Source organism: Fusarium oxysporum, chromosome VII, assembly GCF_013085055.1.
Source record: "Fusarium oxysporum Fo47 chromosome VII, complete sequence".
NCBI lineage: Eukaryota > Fungi > Ascomycota > Sordariomycetes > Hypocreales > Nectriaceae > Fusarium > Fusarium oxysporum.
The window spans coordinates 535323-560680 of NC_072846.1; the positions used below are offsets into that span (position 1 = coordinate 535323).

At 47.4% G+C, this 25358-nt stretch overlaps 10 protein-coding genes across 10 annotated transcripts; 8 read left to right on the top strand and 2 right to left on the bottom strand.

The window, feature by feature from the left end:
• Positions 1-421: 421 nt before the first annotated feature.
• Positions 422-2210, top strand: FOBCDRAFT_138927 (aldehyde dehydrogenase domain-containing protein; the record flags this gene model as incomplete). Its single annotated transcript, XM_059608017.1, has 5 exons — positions 422-552; positions 608-804; positions 866-961; positions 1045-1974; positions 2032-2210. The coding sequence occupies 5 exons, from the start codon at positions 422-424 to the stop codon at positions 2208-2210; spliced, it is 1533 nt and encodes a 510-aa protein (XP_059467451.1).
• Positions 2211-2958: 748 nt separating this feature from the next.
• FOBCDRAFT_139972 (uncharacterized protein) lies at positions 2959-3978 on the top strand (the record flags this gene model as incomplete). The annotated part of the gene is made up of 1 exon (XM_059608069.1): positions 2959-3978. One exon carries the CDS (start codon positions 2959-2961, stop codon positions 3976-3978), a length of 1020 nt encoding a protein of 339 aa, XP_059467452.1.
• A 358-nt stretch (positions 3979-4336) lies between these two features.
• FOBCDRAFT_203901 (uncharacterized protein) lies at positions 4337-4717 on the bottom strand (the record flags this gene model as incomplete). The annotated part of the gene is made up of 1 exon (XM_054705400.1): positions 4337-4717. One exon carries the CDS (start codon positions 4715-4717, stop codon positions 4337-4339), a length of 381 nt encoding a protein of 126 aa, XP_054561375.1.
• Positions 4718-5317: 600 nt separating this feature from the next.
• FOBCDRAFT_203902 (aldehyde dehydrogenase domain-containing protein) lies at positions 5318-6958 on the top strand (the record flags this gene model as incomplete). The annotated part of the gene is made up of 3 exons (XM_059609088.1): positions 5318-5624; positions 5700-6301; positions 6365-6958. The coding sequence occupies 3 exons, from the start codon at positions 5318-5320 to the stop codon at positions 6956-6958; spliced, it is 1503 nt and encodes a 500-aa protein (XP_059467453.1).
• A 488-nt stretch (positions 6959-7446) lies between these two features.
• FOBCDRAFT_203903 (uncharacterized protein) lies at positions 7447-8860 on the top strand (the record flags this gene model as incomplete). Its single annotated transcript, XM_059609089.1, has 5 exons — positions 7447-7678; positions 7842-7900; positions 8037-8128; positions 8295-8458; positions 8667-8860. 5 exons carry the CDS (start codon positions 7447-7449, stop codon positions 8858-8860), a joined length of 741 nt encoding a protein of 246 aa, XP_059467454.1.
• Positions 8861-10636: 1776 nt separating this feature from the next.
• Positions 10637-12242, top strand: FOBCDRAFT_241562 (uncharacterized protein; the record flags this gene model as incomplete). Its single annotated transcript, XM_059610371.1, has 2 exons — positions 10637-11510; positions 11575-12242. 2 exons carry the CDS (start codon positions 10637-10639, stop codon positions 12240-12242), a joined length of 1542 nt encoding a protein of 513 aa, XP_059467455.1.
• Positions 12243-13497: 1255 nt separating this feature from the next.
• FOBCDRAFT_139137 (aldehyde dehydrogenase domain-containing protein) lies at positions 13498-15240 on the top strand (the record flags this gene model as incomplete). Its single annotated transcript, XM_054705399.2, has 5 exons — positions 13498-13628; positions 13692-13885; positions 13944-14036; positions 14098-15027; positions 15089-15240. The coding sequence occupies 5 exons, from the start codon at positions 13498-13500 to the stop codon at positions 15238-15240; spliced, it is 1500 nt and encodes a 499-aa protein (XP_054561374.2).
• Positions 15241-16385: 1145 nt separating this feature from the next.
• On the top strand, positions 16386-17877 carry FOBCDRAFT_139529 (putative oxidoreductase; the record flags this gene model as incomplete). The annotated part of the gene is made up of 2 exons (XM_059608049.1): positions 16386-17286; positions 17369-17877. The coding sequence occupies 2 exons, from the start codon at positions 16386-16388 to the stop codon at positions 17875-17877; spliced, it is 1410 nt and encodes a 469-aa protein (XP_059467456.1).
• Positions 17878-18685: 808 nt separating this feature from the next.
• FOBCDRAFT_203907 (uncharacterized protein) lies at positions 18686-20876 on the top strand (the record flags this gene model as incomplete). The annotated part of the gene is made up of 6 exons (XM_059609090.1): positions 18686-18792; positions 18880-19008; positions 19055-19667; positions 19720-19882; positions 19937-20136; positions 20277-20876. The coding sequence occupies 6 exons, from the start codon at positions 18686-18688 to the stop codon at positions 20874-20876; spliced, it is 1812 nt and encodes a 603-aa protein (XP_059465292.1).
• Positions 20877-21459: 583 nt separating this feature from the next.
• On the bottom strand, positions 21460-22756 carry FOBCDRAFT_164484 (NmrA-like family protein; the record flags this gene model as incomplete). The annotated part of the gene is made up of 4 exons (XM_054705402.2): positions 21460-22042; positions 22118-22192; positions 22252-22485; positions 22545-22756. 4 exons carry the CDS (start codon positions 22754-22756, stop codon positions 21634-21636), a joined length of 930 nt encoding a protein of 309 aa, XP_054561377.1. The 3' UTR covers positions 21460-21633.
• Positions 22757-25358: the final 2602 nt, after the last annotated feature.

The following is a 25358-nucleotide window of genomic DNA, read 5'->3' on the forward strand; positions in this document are numbered from 1 at the left end:
CGCGGAATCACCAGTGCACCCGATTTGACACTGCTGTGCGAACCAAGTCGGCTGCACTTTCAGTAGACCCGTGCTTAGATCATCATCTACGCTAAATTTCTATCGAATCAACCCCGCAAGTCTTTACTCATCTTGGCAGCGGTTGCCTACCCTCTTGGGCGGACAGGTGAGTATGTTCATTTGAGAGTCTGCCTTCTTTGTCGGGGAAGACCCAGTTTTGTCGATGCGACGATATACTACCTATTGGGGAAAGAAAAACCATCATGGTTCCCTTTATGAGGCCCATGGCTTCTCGTCATTTCTTGACTTTTTTCTTCTCCGTGAAAAGAAGGCGACAATTTTGCCTGGAACACAGGCGACCATCTTGTAGACATTTTCATTCTCCCCTCCGGTTCCACTCGTCAATTCTCTAATCCACGCAATGGCTTCCGACCTCTTTGCAGAGCTCGTTACCCCCAACGGCATTAGATATCAACAGCCCCTGGGCCTTTTCATCGATAATAAGTTTGTGCCATCCAAATCGGACAGTCGGATAAGTACAATCGACCCAGCGTAAGGGGGAGGCTGTTTACCGTCGTGGAGAGCCCGCAAAGCTGAGATGCAGTAGCACTGAAAAGGTCATAACCAAAGTTCACGCCGCATCGGCCGAGAATGTCAACGACGCTGTCCTTGCCGCTCGCCGAGCGTTCGAGGGCCCTTGGGGTGATACGACAGGTGCTGAACGAGGCCGACTACTAAATACATTCGCCGACGTGGTAGAAAGGAATGGCAAGATTCTAGCTGCTATCGAGTCCTGGGACAATGGTAATATGATCTCCACCCAGAACCCAAGGCAGTGATGACATGCTAACAGAGATCATTCAAGGGAAACCTTATTCATCGTCGATTTCAGAAGACATCCCCGAGTTTCTCGATGTCTTGCGCTATTATGCGGGGTGGGCAGACAAGAATCATGGACAAGGTACAGCAGCAGCCCAAACCCTCACTCATAGATATCCATGCGGTGGTGCAAACGACCGCCATGCTTACACGTTCTGCGCCTAGTGATTGAGACTCGCGGAACCCAACTGAACTACACGGTTCCAGAGCCCATCGGTGTCTGCGCGCAAATCATTCCATGGAACTATCCTATTGTCATGCTGTCATGGAAGCTGGCCCCGGCTATTGCTGCTGGCAATTGCATTATTCTCAAGGTATCTGAACAGACACCCTTATCTGCTCTGTACCTTGCTAGGTTGGTCGAGGCTGCGGGATTCCCACCTGGAGTTATCAATATTATCAACGGCTATGGGCCCGAAGCCGGTTCTGCGCTTGCAGCCCATATCGATGTCGACAAAGTTGCCTTTACAGGATCTACCCAAACAGGAAGAGGAATCATGAAGCTAGCATCTTCCAATCTCAAGAGCATCACGCTAGAGACTGGAGGCAAATCACCACTGGTTGTATTCAGCGATGCTAATCTGCACGCAGCGGCTGCCACGGGTTACCAGGGGATCATGGGCAATGCAGGCCAAAACTGCTCAGCTAACAGCAAGATTCTAGTTCAGGAAGACATCTTTGACCGCTTCCTGAAACTATTCAGAGCCAGGGCCATCTCCGAGTCCAAGATAGGGAGCCCCTTCGAGAACGAGACTATTCAGGGGCCTCAGATCACCAAGGGACAGTTTGACCGTATCCTATCCTATGTTCAGTCTGGACGAGACGAAGGCGCGACGCTGGTGCATGGGGGCACGGCATACAAGGACCTGAACGGGAAAGGCTTTTACATCGAGCCAACCATCTTCACCGATGTGACGCCCCAGATGAGAATCTACAAAGAAGAGATCTTCGGCCCCTTTGTAGTGATACTGCCCTTCAAGACCGAGGCTGAAGCAGTTTGTTTGGCCAACGACACAGAGTACGGACTCGCGGCGGCTGTTTTCACAAAGGACATTACCCGAGCTCTCCGTCTTACCCGAAAGATTAATGCTGGCAGTAAGTACTATGAGAAGCCCAAACGCCTTGAGGCACCCACGATTAACCGAAAACTAGCTGTGTGGATCAACAACAGTCAGACAATGGACCCCAGAGTGCCTTTTGGCGGTTTCAAGCAGTCCGGCATTGGAAGGGAACAGGGCGAGGCAGGTTTCAAGGCTTATACCAAGTATAAGACCGTCATAGTTGACTTGGCGTTGGATCCCGTTAACGCACATACGGAGGCCAAGCTATAGAAGAATTTGCGTCGTGGAAGAGCTCTGTTAGCTGATTCACCCACTTCATTGACATGTATTTCGGGCTGAACTGCACTTGCTCACCGTAATTATAGTCATCAAGTTGACATGAACAGTTCAAATAGCCTTAAGTCAGTGCAGCTGTTCTAGAGTGAGTGTGGGATGGAGTCATATGTAACTAATTGTTCTATACATGGCATTTCTTGCATCTGTTGCTTAAACGAAGTAGCCAAAGGCCCAGACTCCTTGGAAGTTAAAAAATAATGATGTTGTTCTTTTTGCATGGTCTCTCCTGTCTGTGGCTTCATGCGCAAGCAATTTCCCCCGATTCGTTGATCAGGAATGGTGAACGCTATGGTCTGAAGTGAGCGTTCTGAAGGTAAGAAATAAATATACCCTGTGCATTTGTCAACCCACTAAGCCCATGCTAAATGACAAGTCATTACTTCTTAAAAGAGTGAATAAATGCAAAACAACCTTATTGCAGCCTAGGTATTGATGTTCATACACCACCGTGTGGAGACACAGATCATGAGGGGGAAGTGTAACTTACTTGATTTGTATGCTTGGCGAGCTCCCAGTATCGCCGAGTGCGGGGCTCTGGGGTGTTAGTGGCGGAGACATTGCCTATAAGATGGGCTGAAGCAGGACTCTGGCTTTCCTTTTCAGACCATGGTCATTGTATGAATTCTCGTCATCTACTCCCTATCGTTTTCACTCAAGTTTATTCCAGACGTATTTATCAAGAATGGCGCCCAGCTCGGAAAAGAAACTCGTGGTGGTCATTGGCGGTACCGGCATGGTCGGTGGTTCAGTGGCGCTCTCCCTGCAAGGAAACCCCCAATTCTATGTACGCCTGACCACTCGAGATCCATCAGGGCCCAAAGCACAACGCCGCATCCAACAGGGCTTTGAGGTTGTCAAAGCAGACTCGTGGAATGCTGCTGAGCTGGACGCTGCTTTCAGGGGCGCCTATGCAGTTTTCCTCAACACAGACTCAGACGACATCAACTTCAAGAATGAAGTCGGCCCTCCTGAGTCTGCTATGGGAAAAATTGTTATTGATGCTGCGACTCGACAGGGTGTTAGGCACTTTATCTTTCAGTCACTTCCCCAGGCCAATAAAATGACCAACGGCGAAGTTTCTATCGTGTCTTTTGACAACAAGAACGCCATAGCCGATTATGGACGAAAGGCCGGGTTCATATCTTTCGTTGAAGTCAACCTTGGCTGGGCCATGGATATCTTTTGGATGGAAACCTATGGCAAGGCCTTTGGCGGGTTTGCCACCATTCCGGACAAAGACGGCTTCCTTACACTGAGGCTTTTCCCGATGGAAAGGGTTCCTTGGTCTTCAGTCCGCGACGACTACGGCGACGTCGTTCACGGTGTTCTTCTTGACCCATCCACATACAACGGTCAGGGAATCTGGGCCATATCAGACCATACGACATTCCAAGATGTCGCGGATGCATATAACCGCGTCACGAGCACGCAGGTCGCGCGGTACATGCCAGAGCTTGAGCCGCTCAAGGCGGCTACACCAGGAAAGACGAAAGAGGTAAATGGTCTGCGCAACTACTGCACATATATGAAAGGAAAGTACTGTAATGGGCAGGTCACAAACGACGAATTGCTGAAGCAAGGACGTCGACTGAAGGAGATTGGGGCGCGGGCGAGTGGACGCACTGGAAAAGATGTTCAGTTGCAGACCATTGAGGGCTTTATTCGTGCATACGGTCCATCCAAGGCCTCCATCAAACTCTAGATGCTTTTAGATAGATTTTGATGATTCGGAAGAGAACCTATGCATTTTCAATAGTCCCCTCCATTCTATCATCTTGACATGCCTCATCAAGCTATCTTGTGATTATGGCAGACAACAAACCAAACTATATTCATATAATATTACATCTAACCAAAATGTCATGTCGTTTGCCATTTTGTAGCCATTTATCCAGCTGTTAAAGATATGAGTCGTCAAGAATTGCAATTACTCCTCCTGTCCATTTACTAAACGTTGGCACCTACTTTGGATGACGGTCTCAGAAACATATCACATATTTGAAGAGGAGAGTGCCATACCTAGATGCTCTGAAAATTGTTATATCCTGAAGATCTACCGTCTAGACGAGTGTGACCTTTTCATCCGGATCCATAAAGACAGCAACATTTGCAAAGTCATCGCTGCACTCAAAGGTAATAACCTGACCCTTGAGCATAACCATGACATCCCCCTTGGCTAGAGTATATGCCTCTCCACCATGCACCTCAATGTTGATTGTTCCTTGAGTGACAAAGAGGAACTCGTCGACTGGCCACTTCAGAGTGTCCCTGCCTTTCTCTCTAAGCATGCCAACCACCACTTTTCCGTCCTCGGAGCGGTATATGATGGACTTTGTGCCGTTGTATGTAGGGAATGGTTCTTCAGAAAACGAGTCCCAGTGACCATGGGGCACCGCTTTGGGGTCGCGTGTGCCGGTGAGATTGCCTTTGGACACTGGCATGATGCATGCAGACGAATGTGTGGTGAAGAGATTGAGGAGGATTATCAAACAGCCGAAAGTAATCAACAAATGCTGGCAGATTATTCAGTTGGTGGAAATTTGTGGTTCAATATCTACCATGGTTCAGGTTGACACATGAATACAAATACATGATCTTAACGATGAAGGGATTACTACTTTCGGTCTCTTCCCGAAGACAGCGATCCATTTGTCATGGGATCAGATCAGATCAAGGGTACAATAACCCACTCAGACTCGTCTCGGTAGCAGTCCCAAAAAAGCAAGATCTTGGTCAGCTCGGCACAGGGGCTTCCTTAGCTTTTTCGTTGCGGGGTCAGGTCGCTGACCTTTCATGCGGCAACTCAGACCTCCCTTCTGGCATCGATATTAGTGTCCCTGAGACTAGCGCTCTGGCAATATTTTGCTGAATAAGTAGACATCGCCATAGATTGTATAAAGAGTGTTGAGTTTCACTGTATTTGCTGTAGTTATAAGACAATATGGTGATAGGCATTGCTCCGTGACTTATCTGCCCCATTACGCTTTACCACCTCGTCTCTTGTGCTTCTCTCTCAGACCCACAATTCCTTGCATCGAGTCATGGCCTCCTTAGCCTCCCAAGCCGCACGATTTGGGTGCAAATTGAACGACGCATCGCTATTAACGACTCAAGGCTTTATCGACGGCCAATGGCAGGATGCGCCTTCTGGGGAGAGCTTCCCTGTTTATGAGCCAGCCTCAGCCACTGTTCTCTCGAATTGTTCGAGTTTCAGCAGAAGAGACATTATTCGAGCTATTACAAGTGCAAATAAGGCGCAGAAGAGATTTCATGCATTGACTACAGCCTCTAAGCGCGGTGTGCTCTTGAGAAAGTGGAATGACTTGATTCTACACAACTCTGACGATCGTAAGTAAAGATAATTCTCAGCCGGCAATAACTGTTACTCGTTTGGTAATGTAGCTCAGTTCTTTATTTTTAAAGTTGCACAGATACTCATGCTTGAGAACGGCAAAACTTTCGAAGAGGCCAAGAATGAAATCATATATGCTGCTTCCTACGTGGCATGGTTTGCGGAGGAGGCGACTCGTTCGTACGGAGATATCATCCCATCGTCCATTCCTGGTGCGACTTTATTCACAGTCAAAGAACCAATCGGTGTATGTGGCATCATTACGCCATGGAACTTTCCTGCAGCCATGATAACGAGGAAAGTCGCACCCGCTCTGGCCGCGGGGTGTTCTGTTGTGGTCAAGCCCCCCAGTGAAACACCATTCACAGCTTTAGCACTGACAAGACTGGCCATGAAGGCCGGTATACCCCCGGACTGTATCCAGGTGGTTCCGACAAGGGACCGTTCAGCCGCGTCGGAGCTGGCTTCCAACCCTCTTGTGAGGAAACTCAGCTTTACGGGATCTACAAATGTTGGAAAGATGCTTGCGGGACTAGCATCCAAGACGATGAAAAAGCTTAGCATGGAATTGGGGGGCAATGCCGCTTTCATCGTCTTTGAAGACGCCGACCTCGATCTGGCGGTCGAGGGCGCCATGAAGGCCAAGTTCCGGGCGTCGGGACAGACATGCGTTGTAAGTCATCTTTTGATATCTCGACCGCCTTACTGCAGCGAGCTAATGATTGGAGCAATACAGTGCGCCAACCGGCTCTTTGTACATGCGTCCGTCGTCGACGAATTTTGCAAGTGCTTGGCAGAAAAGGTAGCGCAGCTGAAGCTGGGCTTTGGCCTACATCAGGGGGTCACACAGGGGCCTCTTATCAACAAGTCGGCGCTCGAGAAGGTTGCTTGGCATGTGCAAGACGCACTGAACCTAGGCGGTGAGCTCGTGTTTGGTGGGAAACGTCCCGCTGAGCTTGGTGATGGCTACTTCTTCCAACCCACTATTATAAAGAATGCCACGATGGTCATGGCGGTCGCTCGCGACGAGACGTTTGGCCCTCTTGCTGCCGTCTTCTCTTTCAACAGCGAGCAAGAGGTCATACAGCTCGCAAACAGTACCGAGTTTGGGCTAGCAGGCTACTTTTACTCTCGTGACATCCATCGAGTGTTTCGAGTCGCGCAAGCTCTTGAGGTTGGAATGGTAGGCGTGAATACCGGGGTTATCAGCGCCGCCGAGAGTCCATTCGGGGGCGTCAAGGAGAGTGGATATGGGAGAGAGGGGAGCAAGTATGGTCTTGCAGAGTACCAGGTCTTGAAATCGGTAACTGTGAGATCGGGGAAATTGTGAGATATCTGGTGTTGACAATAAACTACATGCCATGGTTCCCGACCTTGCGGCTCCTCATGCTTCGTTCTCATCAACTCGTCAGCCCAAGGGCTGGGTCATGACAAGGCGCTGAATCATAAGAACCTAGATACCGTTAACTTTATTCTCCACCTTGTAGTGACTAGTGCTTCATGTGGGTCGGGATCCTTCATTTCCCTGCCTCGAGCTGATTTAATTCTGTCTAAAAGTTCGTGGTGGATTCCATCAAGTCTTGAAACATCCCCTTAAGACCACTTATTCCTGTTTTCTTCATCAGCAGCTCATCTAGTTCGATAATATTTGATCTAATCGTTCCATAGAGTTTATTAGCCATGCCTCGTCCCAAACGTGCGGCCCTGTCCTCTTCCGCCGACGTGAATCCAAACCCATGATCGCCCAAGGCAGCTAGATATGACATCAGCAACAACAAAGGAGGTTCTCGAAGATCAAGTACGAGAGAGGGAATGATAATGGATATACATAGCGACGATAACGAGCAAAAGATGGATATTGTCCCTACAGTTCGTTCTTCAACCGATGAAGAAGAACCTGACAATGACGATGAAAGGGCCGTTATGATAATACTACATGAAGCACTACGTCCATGTGATGGTGTTGAATACTCGGACCATAGGGTACATACGAATACCTTGATGTATATGAAAGACCTGAAAGCCAATAATAGGCGAAGCTGGTTCAATTGTAAGACTGCATAGTCCGAATTTTCCCAATTCGCATGTCTCTCACAACTACTAGGTCATGAGCTAGAGTGTAGGCGAGGATCCAAGGACTGGGTGTCATTGACGATAATCTTAATGTTCAAGATCATTGCGTTCGACCATAATATTTCTGAACTGCCTCCTAGACTTCATCTTTGGAATCTACCGATACGTTAGTTTCAGTAAGGACCAAAGACCATACAAGGTTCGCCACTCCTCTCCGCTACTCTCACTTGACAAGCCTCTCCCTGCGTATTCTAACACCTCCTAGTCACACTTCTCTATTGATTTCTCACGTAGTGAGAAGAAGCGACCGTATGCGTGTTACTATGTTCACTTAGACCTCGAGTCGTTGTAAATTGGAGGCGGCTTTTGGGCCCCTGAGCCAGAGACTGTCAGGCTTGTTCGGGAGAGCATTGATCAAAGGCCGCAAGTATGGCGACATATATTGAGCGATACTGCTTTTGCGGATAATTTTCTACCCACAGCCAAAGCCAACGCCGAAAGTGCAATGAAAGCGTTCGTCCGTAGAAACCGAGAAGGTGCCCATAGAACTAGACCCAAAGTACGTTCACTTACTATCCAGACAAGTGTTCAAGCTGGCTGAAGCAGGGCTATGATGCGAACTATGTTGACACTGAACTCTTGCGACTGCTGAAAAATGAAGTTGTCAAGAAGGTACACGATGAGATCTTCATGGCTGAAGATGGCCAGTTAAAGATCATCGAATCCAGCCGCACCTTGCCACCATTTCTGAGTCTCAGTCAGTTCAGAGCATTCCAGTCACTAACTAGATAAAAGTTTCGTTTCTTAACAGTATAATCATGCCCGATAACTAGATATTTACTCTACTGTGTCATCTCTCGCGACCTTGAAACGTAATTCTACAACGGGAGAGTTCGGAGAGGAAGAATTGGGGCTGTTCCAATGCGAACCGGGATTCGACGAGTATTATTAAACACCCAATCTAGTAGATTTGGGAAATAATAAAGTCCTGTTAAAGCGTTCTGTCTTCCTTTACGACTGTGGTACTTCAATGGTCAGGCCCAACCAAGGCCATTGCGCTGAAGCCGTAGAACAACAGGACAGAGCCTCCATATGTGATTGTCGTACTGAGCGTGAGGATGACGCCGACAGCGCTGTTGGTGGTGGTGGCGCCTACTGACATTGCCGATAGGGTGGAAAAGGGGCGCTCGATGCGGTCTGCATGGTGGCGTTCGTCGGCTTCCAACTGCGATTGTGTCGAAAGAGAGGCCGTTGGCTCCTGGGTTGACTTCATGCTGTCAGGACTATAAAGGTATGCCAAGAAAGAGAAGAAGAAGGGGAAAAGGCCAAGAGTAATCCTGTCCAAAAATAAAAGCCGACCGTGGTGTCTACCAATGATACTGTCCGGATTATGTAGTGCGGTGTTGGCTGGTTAGTGTCCCGTTCTTCCGGGAGCCGGTATGGGAGCCCAAGATCATCCTTGGGCCACTTGGAGCACCTATCTCCAAGATGAACATCGAAGCGTCTAGTGCTGACTGAGAGTCCAGGCCACCATTGTTTTCCCTTGTTGGGCTCTTAGCCGATAGGATTGACTGCGCACTACAACTTGTGGCTAACAAATCCTGTGCATTCTAGATCCTGGCCACGATAGGGCTATCTTTAGCGTCCGGGCGCAGTAGCTATCGATGTACACTAGAATTGAGGTTGGGACGCTGTCATGCTACGGGACGAAGACTAGAGCTCATCAGAAAGTACGAAGTCTCAATTGCGAGCTCAGGTCAAAAAGCATGGGCTGTCTTTGGAGTCGTGCAAATCAAGATATTCATCAAGGTAAGTTTCCTAAACTTGTTTTCATCATTCATAGCTCCATTCTCTTCACTGTCTCCATGTAGAAGTGCTCTTTAACTCACGCACGTGGATAATAAAAGAGACCCTATCAGTATTCCATAGCAGTAAGACATGCAGATGCGCCAATCTTTAATCAGGCTTTGCAAAAACCTATTCTAAGGCTTACATGGTTCCCAAATCAGGAGCAGAATGGGGACGAAAAATATAATGACGCATGGGTAGATAGCAGGAATATCTAGATGATCTATGTTAAGATGGGTGGTGGGATATAGAGCCCTCATTGGAATGGACAACCGGCCCAGACACGTCCTGGAGATTAGCACTACCGACGACAGGCTTGCGGGGCAAAGGCTGTTGTGACAATCGTTTCATGGTTCACTAAACGAACCGTCTCTGGGAGATTGTGGAGGCATTGCGACAGGCTCTGGCCTTCAGCAGGGCTGCACCCCATCAGGTTCCCCAGGATTTCCCCCCTGCAAAACCCTGGCCAAGTTTCCGTCAAGTCCAGTTCAGTTAATGGTACGGAAGACGTACGAGGAGGGAGGGGTAACTTGTTTAGCGCCAACCCCTCTTGTGACTCTCTCAGAGCGAAGGACTCGCCACCTTATCAGATAAAAAGCCAAATTTGGACTGGAAGCGAGATGCGGGCTAAAAGCTTCTCTCCCTACCAGTTTATGGCGTCCCATGATCATCGCTCGGCTGCGGTACATGCTCGCGATAGAGGAGGGGCGTTACCATGGGTGGTTAGGTTTATCTTTGGAAGCGGGATTGACTCAAAGAGTGGGACATGGCGGCGATGCGGTCGTGAAACTAGCGATAGGGCCAAAATTGGCACACATTGCAGCAGGTGCGCATTGTATTGCCTACTCCATTTGTCAAACTAGCGAGTGCTTGATGAGAGATCTTCTTGCCCGCATGAGTCCGCTCCAGGCCGATGATTAGATGATGATATATCCTTGGATCCCTTAGGAGGCAATGGGCAGAGAATATCTTCGCCTAAGGTTTTCTCCCTCCTTTTGTCTTCTCTATTGATTTCAATCGACACGAACAAGACCCTTCAAGATCCCACATCACATGCTAGTCTTATAATCCTCAATAAACCAACACCATGGGATCATTCTCGGAAACACTCAAGGTCGACGCCCTTGTCGTCGGAGCCGGAGTTGGGGGCATTTACTCAACCTACCGACTCTCTCAAGCAGGGCTCAAAGTTCAATGCATTGACATGGCCGGAGATGTCGGTGGCACGTGGTACTGGAACACTTACCCGGGCGCCATGAGTGATACTGAGACCTACTTATACCGCTATTCTTGGGATAAGGAAGACTTGATATCCTATCCTTGGTCGCGGCATTATGTTTATCAAACCGAGATCCTCGACTACCTGCGCCACGTCGTGAAGAAGCACGATCTCCGAAAGTATATGCGTTTCAATATCGAGATGGAGCAAGCCTCTTGGGATGACCAAGCTGGGGTCTGGGTAGTATTATGCACGGACGGACTGGTTATCCATGCCCGTTACCTGGTGAACTGCCTGGGCCTCCTGTCAAAGCCCAACTACCCCGATATTCCCGGTATCTCATCATTTGCGGGAGACACTATCCACACGGCTAAGTGGGATCACAATGCAAATCTGGAAGGGAAGAGGGTTGGCATCATTGGCAACGGCTCTACGGGTGTTCAAGTCATGACAGCTATCGCATCCAAGGTTGGCCGCCTGATCTCGTTTCAACGACATCCACAGTACTCGGTTCCAAGCGGACAGGGTGAGATCCCGGCTGGATATCGAGACAAGATCAACAAGAACTACGACAAGATCTACCAAACCGTGTGGTCCTCCTCTATGGGATTCGGCGTCCCTGAATCCACTCGCAAGACAATGGAGGCGACACCTGAAGAGCGTCGTCGGGCTTTCCAGGAGGTCTGGGATCAAGGAAATGGATTTCGCTTCATGTTCAGCGCATTTGGAGACATCACAACTAGTCTGGAGGCCAACGAGGAAGCAATGCAACTTCATTCGCGGCAAAATTGACGAGATCGTCAAAGACCCTAAAAAGGCAAAAGCGCTAAAGCCAAACGACCTATACGCTCGTCGTCCCCTTTGCGATTCGGGCTACTACCAAATCTTCAACCGGGATAATGTAGATATTGTTGACCTTCGAGAGACACCAATTGAAGAGGTCTGTCCGTCCGGTATCAAGACAAAGGACGGCGGTCTTCATGAGCTTGACGTCCTCATCTTTGCCACTGGCTTTGATGCAATTGAAGGCAACTATCTCCGCATTAAGATAACTGGCCGCGAGGGCAAGTCAATCCACAAGCACTGGGAGAACGGCTCGATGGCATATGGCGCGGTCGCATGTAATGGTTTTCCCAACATGTTCCTCGTGTCCGGACCTCAGGGCGCGTTTGCAAACTTCCCAGCAGTCATCGAGAGTGAGGTCGACTTCATCACAGAATGCATCCTGCATGCCGAGAAGAGCAAAAGAGATAGGGTTATGGAGGTTTCCAATAAGGCTGAACAGCAGTGGAGCGATCTTTGCGATCAGCTAGTGGAGGGGTCGCTGTTCAAAACAACCGCTAGCTGGATCTTTGGCGCCAATGTTCAGGGTAGAAAGTCGAGCACCAAGTTCTACTTTGGCGGCCTTGGTGGCTACCGGGAGTGGGCGCGCAAGGAGATCGCGGCAGGGTTTCCAGGCTTCAATGCGGCCTGATACTGGCTAGATAAATAGATAGACATGCGCAATAAATCGAACATGTTCTGCTCATGAATACGAAATGGAGTGAAATATGTGCGATACAGTGATTCCTCTTGTTCTGCAAAATCCGTCAGTGGTGAAATTACTGGCATGAAGCAGCCGAAATGATGAGAACTTGAATACATGTCAATCATTGCGGGGCCCACTCCAAAGAGACCAGTTTCAACAAATAGATTGTATAAACTACCCCCTCCGTATGGGTTTGCCGAACATCATGATTGAACCGACTGATGGGTAATTTCATTCACAAAGCCCGAATAAGGACTTGCTAAGTCACGTTTCCCATCTCGTTAGTTTAGGTTGCCTGATTTAGCATGTAAGCGAATTCCACTGTTACTTAGCGCTGGTGGGCCTTCTCTTAGCTGCCCTTATTATAGGTCAGCGAAAATTCCCTGATCGAGTACGCTGACGACACCGAGAAGTACCGAGCATGTAGAATGGGCAGAACTGGCCAATTCTCAAGTAGCAATTGCTTTATCAAGTCTGGCTGGCATCTTCGGCTACGGTAATTTCAGAAGTGGCAGCCTGTGTCTTGCTCCACTTGACCCCACGTACAAGAAGGTGACAAAAGCTCCGTCGGAAGCGCAGTTGAGAGTATTGTCTTCTACTGTATGTAACTGGGCTAACCTTTTGGCGGTATAGTCATCTAATTCAGCAATTTCAATTCGCTGACAACCCTCTATAGTGGCTTGAGTACAAGTTGGCCTGTAACGGCTGATTTACTTACTTTAATTGCTTATATGTCCATGTTGTGACGCTCCTGAAGGGCTATGGCACTCAAGGAGATACACCAATTTAATTGCCTTCTTGTACTGCTACAACCTGTCTTATAGGTCTCTTAGGCCCTAGGTTTGGTGGTTCTGGCGACTTTACTACATGACCAAGATTTATCTAGAAAATGATATGTTTTTACCCATTTGAGCCCCTAAGAGCGACCGTGGCGGAGGCTTATACCGGTTAAAGGGATAGTCATCTAGGCTTGCCCTCTTTGGCCACGTCCCGACGGAACTCTGGAGAACCCCTCACTTACACCTGAACCCCACGTTTCGGACACTGTCGGCGATGACTGGCCGATGTACCCCTGGTAGAGCAGATCGATCAAATGTCAGATGCCTAAGACACGATACCAAGAATAGGTATATAATGTTTCGTCTGCCAACCTCAATTGAACCCAGGACAGAACAACTCCCACTGTCGTCATACATTAGCCATGGCTGCCAATCTTTTTCAGAAGCTTACCGCGCCTAACGGCGTCTCCTTCGAGCAGCCTCTGGGTATATTTGTTGATAATGAGTGGCGTGAGGCCAAGTCTGGCCAGGAAATCTCCGTCGTGAGCCCCATGTAAGCTCGGAACCGCTCACCCTAACCTTGAGTAGCGACTGATGATCGTTCGGCGTTTGCTAGAACTGAGCAAGAGATTGTTCAAGTCCACGCCGGCGGCGAGGAAGACATCGATGATGCCGTGAGGGCTGCGCGCAATGCTTTCAGATCATGGTCAAAGACTGAGCCTACGCGGCGAGGCGACCTCTTGAGGAAGCTCGCCGATCTGGCTGAAGAATTGACAGACACCTTTGCCTCAATCGACACATGGAACAACGGTTCGTTCGATGAGCTTATGATTTTCTCTTTCCGACAACCATCGCTAAATTGGCGTAGGGAAGCGGTTTGCGTCGGCCAAGGGAGATGTCGGTGAATTAGCAGGCGTCCTCCGCTACTATGCTGGCTTTGCTGATAAGGTGTTCGGTCAAGGTGAGCCAGAACAACACTTTCTCTCTACAATCCACTGCTTCTGACCAATCGATTGCCCCAGTCATCTCAACTAACGAGAAAAAACTTGCCTATACCAACCGAGAGCCCATCGGTGTTTGTGGCCTGATCATCCCTTGGAACTATCCGTTAGGCATGGCTGCGTGGAAACTCGGACCTGCACTGGCCGCAGGTAATACCATTGTGCTAAAGCCTGGCGAGCAGACACCACTATCGGTCCTGCTATTAGCCACTCTTATCGAGAAAGCCGGCTTCCCGGCTGGTGTGATTAATATTGTTAATGGTTTTGGTCGCACAGCTGGTGCCAGTCTTGCTAAGCACCTTGGCGTTGATAAAATTGCTTTTACTGGTTCTACGAACACGGGCCGCGAGATCATGAAGCTAGTAGCTACTAATCTAAAGGAAATCACGCTTGAAACAGGCGGCAAATCACCTCTTATTGTTTTTGAGGATGCTGAACTTGAGAATGCTGCGAAATGGGCACACTACGGCATCATGGCCAACCAGGGGCAGATCTGTACGGCAACTAGCAGGATCTTGGTTCATGAGAATATCTACGAGAAGTTTTTAGATCTTTTCATCCAAGAGGTAAAGAAAACGTCGGTTGTCGGTGACCCATTCGCTCCTGGAACCTTCCAGGGCCCACAAGTCACAAAGGCGCAGTATGACCGCGTTTTGTCGTATATTGAAGAGGGCAAACGAGAAGGGGCAACATTGAGCATTGGCGGAAAGCCTCACAAGGGTGTTGACGGTAAGGGCTACTTCGTCGAGCCTACTGTGTTCACAGATGTCAAGGACCATATGAAAATTTATCGCGAGGAAGTCTTTGGGCCACTCGCCGCTGTCAGCTCCTTCTCAACTGAGGAGGAAGCCATCAGACGAGCTAACGATACTTTTTATGGCTTGGGAGCAGCAATCTTTACTGAGAATATCACTCGAGCGCTCGCTGTAGCTAAGGATATCGAGGCAGGAAGTAAGTTTGGAGGATATCTATCTTGTCTCTCACTGGCGTATGCTGACCAAACGTCTCATAGTGGTATGGATCAACAGCAGTCAGGATTCCGACTATCGAATTCCGTTTGGTGGAAAGAAGCAGTCAGGCATTGGGCGTGAGCTGGGAGAGGCGGGTATCTTGGCATACACCACTATTAAAGCTATTCATGTGAACCTGGGAACCCGAATTTAGACTATTTATACGCTTTCTGTCTTTAACTAGCTTTCTTGTGTAGGCTTAAGCATAAAAAATACAGCGATAAATCCTACTACTACACAAAGGACCGTCCAAATCCCGCCGCATTATTTCCTTTCCGTCCGTGCCAACCTTGATTACCCTAGTAATTAATGATTAAATTAACTCTACTAGAGTTGATTTAATGTTAGATACGCAAAAATACGATGGGGAAAGTGTATCAAAGTGTTGACCAGAATGTGGTGATGTTGTCACGTGTATTTTACATGATGGGTGTGCGATCGTTACAGCAGTGATACTCCAGTCGAACCTAAGTATAAAGATGTATATGGGACTTGGAGCGGGAAAGCGATTAAACCAAGAATATACATATATCCGATGCGACCCATCAGAGAATCGGGGCTACGTAACAGATGTTATTAATTATGGACTTGATCTTTGAGTCAGTCTGCCAGGGTTGGGTTGGTTCAATTGCCTCTACATTTCTGGATACAAGGATAATATTGTGATAGAATAGTGCAGCCCCTTCCCAGCCGCCAATCTAGCAAATACTTGGCCCGTGCACTCTACTTACTCTACTTACGTATATTGAACACACGATGGGGTGAATTCAACTGCTTAAGGAGCAGAAACTGGTGATCTTGCATATGTTGAGCGTTTAGGGTTGACAAGGGTGCCAGCAACCCGTGCCTTATTGTTCTCCATCATCATATCGTTCACATACTCTACCTTAATTCTTGTTCATAAGCTCTTTCCTGTTTTGGTTTGTAAGCGAGCCCGGACTAGGGTTTGGACATGGGTGCTATTTTTAAACCATGACATTGGCAGGTATGTCATTTCATTCGCCATTCTGAGAGCAACAACATTACACAATGTGGCATTCGATGTGGAGCATTCTTACCTGTCAGACGTCATCTGCTCGACCGGAAAATTTCAGGACTATCATTGGAAGAATGAGGCAAGGCGAGGTATGACTGACTATTTCTTTTGAGGCAAGTTGACCTGATATTCATCTTCAAAACACATCTCTACACCATTGGTACGCCGCCCTGCAGACTTCAAAGGAGATCGCCATCATCATCAACTGTTGCCACCACCAATTCTCACATATCCTGCCAGGCCGTGAGATCGAGACCTTGAACATGAATGCAGACCGCCTAATTGATGCTTTGAAGGCGCAAGCAGAAGGCCTAGAGGTACTAGGCAGACAGGACTCGAAGTTTGACGACCGATGTCTATACTATAACCGAAGCTTGAATTACCTACCCTTAGCAATTGTACGACCAACGAAGGCAGATCGAGTATCCAAAGTTGTTTCTTTCTGCACCGCGCAAAATATCCCGCTTGCCGTTCGATCCGGTGGTCATGACTTCTATGGTCGCTCGCTTGTTGATAATGGCGTCGTCGTAGACATGAGGTCCTTGAGCTCGGTCAACGTTGCAGACGATCAAAAGAGTGCTTCTGTCGGCGGTGGTGTGATCGCTGGTGACTTGCAGCAAGCCCTTGCCAAACACGGGCTGTTCACACCAACCGGCCAGGCGAAGACGGTCGGCTACGTCAGTTGGGCTTGCGGAGGCGGTTACGGCTTCTACGTAGGAACCTACGGCTTCGGGGTCGATCAGATCCTAGGGGCTAGAGTGGTTTTGGCTGACGGACGCATCAGAGATACTGACCACGACAAGGAATTGTTGTGGGCACTTCGTGGAGCGGGTGCCGGCACGTTTGGCATCATTGTCGAGCTGCGCGTCAAGGTTTATCCAAACCCAAAGATATACGCTGGGTTCCTAGCCTTCCCGATATCCGAGGCATCTGCTGTGCTTGAGCAATTCCAACAAATGAATGCGGACGGGGACATTCCCGATGCCTTCAGCGGCGATGCAATTGTGGCAAACCCTGAGATGCTGCAGCTTACTGTGAAAGCTGAGCCCGCGTACATATTCTATTGGTGCTGGACTGCGGTGCAAGGGGATTTGTCGGAAGCAAGGGCATACTTGAGAAAGATGGAAAGTTTTGGTGCCATCCTTATCAATACGATCCAAGAAAGTAAGCATCATGCTTTGTTTATGTCTTGGGCAAAGTCTCTTCTGCAGAACTGTTACTGACAAGCATATTCTTATGTTTATAGCTACACCAGCCGCGTTTGGAGGCGGCGACTCATCTTCCCCAACATACTTTCGCAGCTGTAATTTCACAGACGTTCTGCCCGACGTTGGCAAGGTATTGGCCCTAAACCCACCACCCCAGACATTATCTGCGGTCGTTGTGCACAACAACCATGGCAAAGGAGTTAGACAAGATATCAAAGATGGCATCGGAGCTGCTTTCCCCAATCGTCGCCGCCATGTTATACTTGGGCTTCACGGCGGAACGCACGAGAACGCACATAATGACAGGGACGCGCTAGGAGAGAGCACAGCTTGGGTTCGCCACCTGCAAAAACAGTTGTCGAGCCTTAATTGCCATCTCAAAGAAAGGTTTCCAGCCTTTTGTTCACCGGATGATGTAGATTCAACAACTTTTTTTGGACTTGACGCCGAGCGACGGCTTTCGCGTCTTAAGGCTAAGCTGGACCCAAATAACGTCTTTAACAAAGCATTCCCTAGATTAATGGCTACGTCTACAGCAACGACTTAATGTTGGTAGAATGATATCTACTACATCCTAGGCAGATCACTTTTTTGCAGATCTTTTGCGGCCAACATAGTGACTAATTTCGTAAACGGATATTGACACCAGCCTTCAAAGCTCTATGTTGACGGACCATGTTCCTTGACGGAATTTGTTAGCGCTGCAAAGTTGATAATGGCCGTGGCTTCACAATTCACCTACCTGGTCTGTATTCTCAAAAGGAGGTCCTGGCGTAGGCAAGGCGGGGGTATGGAATACTTCATCCGCGACAGGCTGCCACACCCTGGAGCCAGCTTTGGGAATATATATCATACGCCTTGTATGTATTAGTCAATAAAGATAAAAGGTGGCACAAGATTCCAGATCTCCACAGACATAATAGCATGCATTTTAGCCTGTTTGTTATTTTACTTCCGCTTTGATAGGAATATCCTAGACTCGAGGTAGGTATTTTGAGAACCGCAAAGACTCTCCACTGGTCTTGAAATCTTCGCCAAACTGGCGTTTGGGGAAGGTTCAGAGCTACCAATCAAATCTACTGCCCTGCCCCAGACATTGGCCAAATGACCCACCTGCCATTCTGGGACTGTTGGCGAGGTTTGCACAACAGACTGCAAAGCCAATCCTTCTGATTACCATTGACTTTCATTTCTAAACTAATAAAGCAATGTGGTTAAAAACCAAACAAGACGTCTTGTTAAGCTATCACGAAATCTCTCTATACGTAAATATTAAACCTTGTAACCTATTTATTTATCGTATCCGCATTCGACCTTCAGCCTGCACGTCAATATTCCATCCGTTTGCATTTATCATGGGGTCACCTGCAGGTTCATCTCCGTACCGTGAAATGGATAAAGAACAGAAGCATGGAGGCGTGCAAAAAAGACTCTCAACTATGCGCGAGAAAAAGGGCAAAGCGTAAGAATTCCCCTGCAATCCTCAATTTGACTCTCATCACCATTATCGTCCCAAATTGCAGGTCAATAAGCCCTGACCAGAATTTAGATGTCGCCGATGTAAGGAACGAAAGACCAAATGTTCAAAAGTATTGCCATGCGAACCTTGCCTTCGGGCGGGCAGTGGCGCTGATTGTCGTTACCCGCAAAAGCTACGTTTTGTCAACCTAGCCCAAGTGTAAGTTTTATAAGGCATGTCTTCCTTGCTCAACTTACCGATTCAGTCATCTGAGAAGTCTGAAAGATGCGGATAAGCGTCTAAGATGGTCGGAAGACGAAGACGGTGTCGAAGAATTACACGGAGGGGGCGATCAGATTCAACGTATAAGCCAGGCACCAACTCCAGCACTCCAAGATGTGCCGCCTTTCCTTGGCCCTAATTCTCCGCATTTACCGAGCTCATATGGTACTGCCTCGGATATAGCATTTGCAGCCCAATTCTGGTGGCGGCCTTCTGTTGGACAACATGCCGATTCCACGTTCAGTATACCGACTTCCTCTCAACAATTTGACATGGCAGTTCCCTGGCCTAATCAAGCGCGAGCCCGTCTATTACTAGACGTGTCTCTGGATAGAGTTAGCCGAGATTATTACATCGTTCAAAAGAGCCATGTTCGCCGAGACCTCGAACAGTTTCTGTTGAACAAGACACCGATCGATACTCTTTCAAAGTGCAAATTGCATGCGTTATTTGCTATCGGCGAGGTGTATATGGCGAGGTCCTTTGTATCCAAATCAACGTTTCCGGGAATGAATCATTTCATCATGGCGAAAAGAGCGCTCCAAATGGTGAGCGATAAGCCGCAGATAGGCATGATCGAGCTTCAATTGTTGCTGGTATGTTGAATTTTGAAATACACATGAACTGTTTCAAGACTGACAACCCTAGTCTTACTATTGCTTCTTCCTGAACCAGTTACGATCAGCTTATACTCAAGCTAGTTACGCGATTCAACTTGCCTTGATTATCGGCTTACATAGAGAAAAGTCGGACAACGAATGCGATGACGTTGCCATAAGGGAACACCGCCAACGAGTCTGGTGGACCGTATGTACGTTTGATCGCATGCGCGCTTATGCAACTGGATTGCCGATTTCTGTACCAGATGACCTCCTAGAAGTTGACCTTCCGTTTGAGCCTCAACCCATGTCCGCTATGCAAGACTTTGAGGACTTTGCCTACGTTAAGGCTCAAGTTCAGCTGTCGAAATTGACATTCACTGCAATAAATGCTCTTCATCAACGGAAGCATGACATCCTTGTCCAAGCTCAAGCACATGGCTTCCTGGCCCGTCTGAGAAACTGGGTCAATAACCTCTCACCCTTGTTGCAGTCCAGCACCGACAGCATACCTAGCTGTGACAGACAACTAAATCTTCGATAATCTTTCAATCAGGTGAGTTGCAGCTTCCAATCCTCGATCCTAAAATTGATGAGGTAAAATAGTCAGTTATATGCATCACTCGGCCTCTTTGGAATTGTGTCGTGCTACCAACATCCTTATCCTTGACAACCAACCCTCCTTGTCCACCACAGAACACATACTTCGAATCTTCTCTTCTCGAAGCAGGAATTGAGTGCGCACAGCAGACTTGCAAATTTCTTATTGAGTCATGGATCCGCGGATCGTTTCTGACCTTTGATTGCGTCTACACTCGATATCTCTTCTCAGCTCTTACAATCCTCCTACTTGCATACATGCTCAATGACGAAGAGTACAATGAAGTTCAGGGGCAATTTGAGGTAGCGGCTCACATTCTCACGCAGCTAAAAGAGAGTGGTAATGCTCTCGCTGCCGAGTACTGTTTGCATATTGACGGGATGAGAAGGATGATGAGTCGTCATGAAACTGTGCTGGGCATTGGGTCTGATCATTCGATCTTGAATGACCACACGGGCCTTGGTATATGCAGTGAGGAGAAAACATTCGACGCCGTATTGGAGCCTTCAGTGCTTTGGGAATCTCTTTGGGAAGACTACGAAAATCTTTGGACAGGTGGTGATATCTTGACCAATGTTGATAATAGCAATAAGGATCTATTATAAATAAGTTTAGGGCTTGTAGCAATTTCAGACCACATTCAAAGGAAGATAGTGCTGGTTTAATTGTTATATGACATAAAATACGCCTATTATAAGAGTTATAAAGGTAAGTAAATGAATACCTTCTTAGCCTTGTTACAAGTAAGGTAATATAAGGCTAGGCTATATAGCGCTTTATTTTAGGGAATAATAAGATATAAAGACGAAAAATAAAATATAATTTTTTATAACAATTAGGGACTTAGGGAAGGTTTTAGATATATATAAGTATATAGAGATTTAAGAAGAGCTAGATAGATAAATCCTTATAAGCAGGTAAACAGTTACTAATAATAACTATAAGTTACAGGGGGGTGGAAGTTAAAGATTGGAACTAACATATGGCAGATAGACACAGCAGTAAATCGATAAGTAAATAATAGAATGCAAGGGGGAGCTGGCGATGCACAAATATCTAAACCTGGGGGTGGACAGGGAGCTGATTGTAAATTATCATGTCTACAAGAGAGACGGACGACGGACATCTGCCCTTAAGTTTGGACCAAGGGACAAACATATAAAAGATAATACTTGAAGAGTAGTAAGCTGAGAAGCCTCGAAATGCCTATAATTTTAACCCTAACCCTACCGGATATGGGTAGTTTTTTGACTGCAATAGCGTCGGCAAGGCCGTCGCAACTAGCAAAAGCCCATATCTAGAGATTCTTGGCTATGTTCCCCACTAGCTACGTTAGGATACCGGTAGTTGGCAATGCATGTCTCAGAGCATCTTTCTTAGGTACTCCAACACATGATCGGGCAGGGCTCTGTAGCTTTCCAATTTTCCTCTTATGACAAGATCCTCTAAACTTGCTTTCTTGTAGTCTTTAACTTCCCATAAATCATCGGGAAGCATCTTCATCATTTCTCCCGTTCCCCAGATCTTGCGGCAATAGGACGGGACAGCGAGATTACTCTCCTTGCTGAGACAATCCTCGATCGTTTGGTTGATTTCCCCTATGCTCCGTGTCGAAATAGAGGGCTCTCTGCCGTTCTTCTCTTTCATAATCGCAGCAATTTCGTTGCCTGTTGGTGCAAGCTCCGACAAGGTAAATGTCCGGTTCTGTATGGTGTGAATAGGCCTGGCGGTAAATATGTCGACGTACGCAGCTGCTACGTAGTCCTTGGTGCTACAAGGAATTAGTTCAATCATACCAAAGGAATTATCTAGATGAGAAGGAGTCTTTGGGTTAAATGCTACGCACCACATAGTAACTCTTTCATTAGCGGAGTTGCCAGTGTGGACCAGTACGTTGTTCTGCAAATCAATGCCCACCGCCCTAAAATTTGTGAAAGTCAGTTACAGATAAACATGGCGAGTTGTCTTTCGATGACTGACGGTGTATTCAAGGTGAATTCAGCAAAGTTTCCTACGTGGATGACGGAAGTTGGAATCCCAGCATCCTTAGCAGCCTTTTCGACTTTCGCTTTTGCCTTCATACACGGCATGCGCATTCCCTGCTCACAATATCGCAGACAGAAGTCCGAAGGGGAGAAAAGCTGGACATTAGTCCTAGGGATGGCTTTCACAAAGCCATGCTGTCTGTCGGTACCCTCGTCTCCGACAAGAGAACTGAGAAATTCGTTAGCATGGATCCGAGAAGGTACAGATGCGCAGTAGCTCTGACTGACATCACAATGTCTATGTCTTGCAAGGCACCAACCAAAGCGTCTTCGTCAAGAACGTCGACTTCAATCTTTCTCACGTGATCAGGGAGATTGGAAGTATCCGAACTAGCGCGATGCAAAACGGTAATTGGCGCTCCAGAGGCAATTAGAGCAGGAACAACTCGAGAGCCAACGAATCCACGGTGACCATAGACAGCGATACGATTGAAAGCCATGATTGAAAAGACAAGAGATGTCTGGAAAAGATTGTTGAATGTGTGTAGAAAGCTGTTGGGATAGGACCGGTTTGAAAACTTACGTCGAGACTTAGAATTTCGAGCTCTGAGAATATGATCTTAAATAACACCCGGCAAAAAAAGCTTTGGCCATCAAGGAAGTGACAGTAAGTCATCTTCCCCACTTGTTAAAAAGTTTATCATACACTATAAGTTTGAGCCCCCTTCGCATTGGTCCCGCTTACACCAAAACGCAGACTCTGGCCGCAGCTCACAGATCCGACAAGACCGACAGGTTTTCTGTAGTGTCTTTTACTCTATAGCTCACGAGACTAACTTAGTATATTATTGGAAAAAATTTACCTAGAGATAACGTAAACCAGATCGAGCTCACAAAGCATTACGTTATCCCTATCACGACCTGACTAAAAACGTAACAAAGAGAACATTCGACTCCGAAACAGGCCAACAAGTCGGCTTGCAATCTAGCCGAAGGAGGAAAATAGCTTGTAAAGCTAATTTGGTGAAGTCGCTTTACCTAATAGTGATCGTCGCTTCACAAGGGCACAGGAAGATATCCCGGTAAGAAAAGTTTCCTATCTGGGCCATTTCGCGAGGCTGTGGGGTCAATGATGGGCCTAGGGTGTGAGACTTTGTGGGGCAGCCTCAGCTGTTAAGATCACATTTAGAGCTAACATTACCCGTCACTTATAGGCACTAGTACAGTATTGAGCACTGGCACCTTCCGCTCCAAACTAACCTGCTCTTTATAAAGTTTAGGGTGGGGACCTTTGGGTACATGGCGCTACCTCGTAAGTAGATGATTTCCCAGAATTCGGCCCTCGTCTGGGCCCATAAGCAATTTCTGGTTCAGCGAGGAAAGTGCTTACAAGTACCGTTGTTGCCTAAAAATCGGGGCGCAAATGCAAGGAAGTGGAGACAAACTGAAAGTGCGAGTTTATCGTACTTTCACTGTACATAGGCAAGATAGATACATAAGAGCGCTGGTATCGAGCCCCTAATCTTTTTGTACACAGTGATCTCAATACATATGCTCACTCAGTAGGGCCGTCTTTGATCTAAAAGGGTTTATTGTAGGAGAGGAAGGTGTAAGTGCTCAATACTGTACGCATCAGCTGTAAACGGAACACTATCCTTGTTAAACAGCACAGTACCAATGGTTGTCTGACAAGATAAGATACGATGGAATCCGGACACTTCTAAACCCAAGCCTTGGAAAAAAGCCTGTTTGTTCCTTTTATTGGCGACCTTATGCCGTCAAGAGGGTCAGAGTGTGTATGATTTGGCCGCAACGCGCCACATGTCGCTGCGGTCTTATACGTAAACGTGTTAGACCATAGCGTCAGAGAGGGCCCATCCGCGCTCCCATGTGGGGAGGCAAAATGTCTATATATTGCAGTGGTTCTCCATATGTGGGGAAAGTGTTTTCATCTTAGGGTACTTGTCGAGTGCGTCGTACGTGAGGGAAAGGACATTTCGACCGAATGTTTCATGTTGCCTACTGGGCCCGAGCAGTAACCTCGAAGCCAAGAATGTAAGGTCAGGGATAGCGTGTAGTGAGAAGGAAAATACACCATTCGGGATGGTTGTAGTGTAGTTAACTACCGAAGCAATCAGACACACGTTATTTACAGTATTCTACAGGGCTTACATTGCTCGTTATTGACCATATTGCCAAATTTAGAATGGGCGAAAGCCCTGAGCAATAAGCAGTGCAGTTTAGTTGAGCGTATAGCGCCCCATCTTGGTTCAGAAGCATCAAGAGGATCACATGGTGGTAGTACCTCGTCGCAGCCGAGGTTGGTTCAGACGACTTGGAACATGCAATTCGTTACGAGTTGGCCATGATAAGCCATAAAATACCCTGCTGAGAGCAATTAAAGACTCCAGGGAACATTCCATTGAATAGAAATCGCGCAAGAGGAGCCTGGCAAAACCAATCAACCACGTTACTGGGATAGCAGGATAATAGTTGCTGAATGCTGGTAAAAGTCTAATTTCGGCAGATGCATGCTGGACAGACCATCGATCCAGGTTCGTGACCGTGCTACTTTCAAGTATGTCTGCATTCACGATATTACTTATATACATAATGTTCAGACAGCAAAATAAGCCGCAAGTTGGTTCTAAAACGGAGATCCACCGTGAACACACCCTGGTTATTTGAAACAGGGATTACAAGCTGTCTAGGGTGCCTATTATGCCATACGGCAAGCCCTCGGGCCCTCCGTCATACCAATAACGAACCTAGACGACATTTGATTAAGGTTCAGTAATGCATTGTAACACTATGGACCTCAAAGCATGCGGATTTCACCAACTAACCTGATTTGTCATGATGTAATTTGGTTGTGACAAAGCCTCTTTCCTAATCGAGTGCGTATCCGACGGCACCAAAGTAGAGTATGCTAAGTGTTACTCAATTCTCAACATAAACTTTTTCATGCGCTACCACCGCCTCATAAAACTGGGTACGTGTTGTAGCTACGTCAATCCTACGAGTTGCCAGAGTAAGAAATATATAGCATGTGATAAAAAGCTAGGTGCTCTACTTGGGCTAACTAGTAACATCCCCTCATCA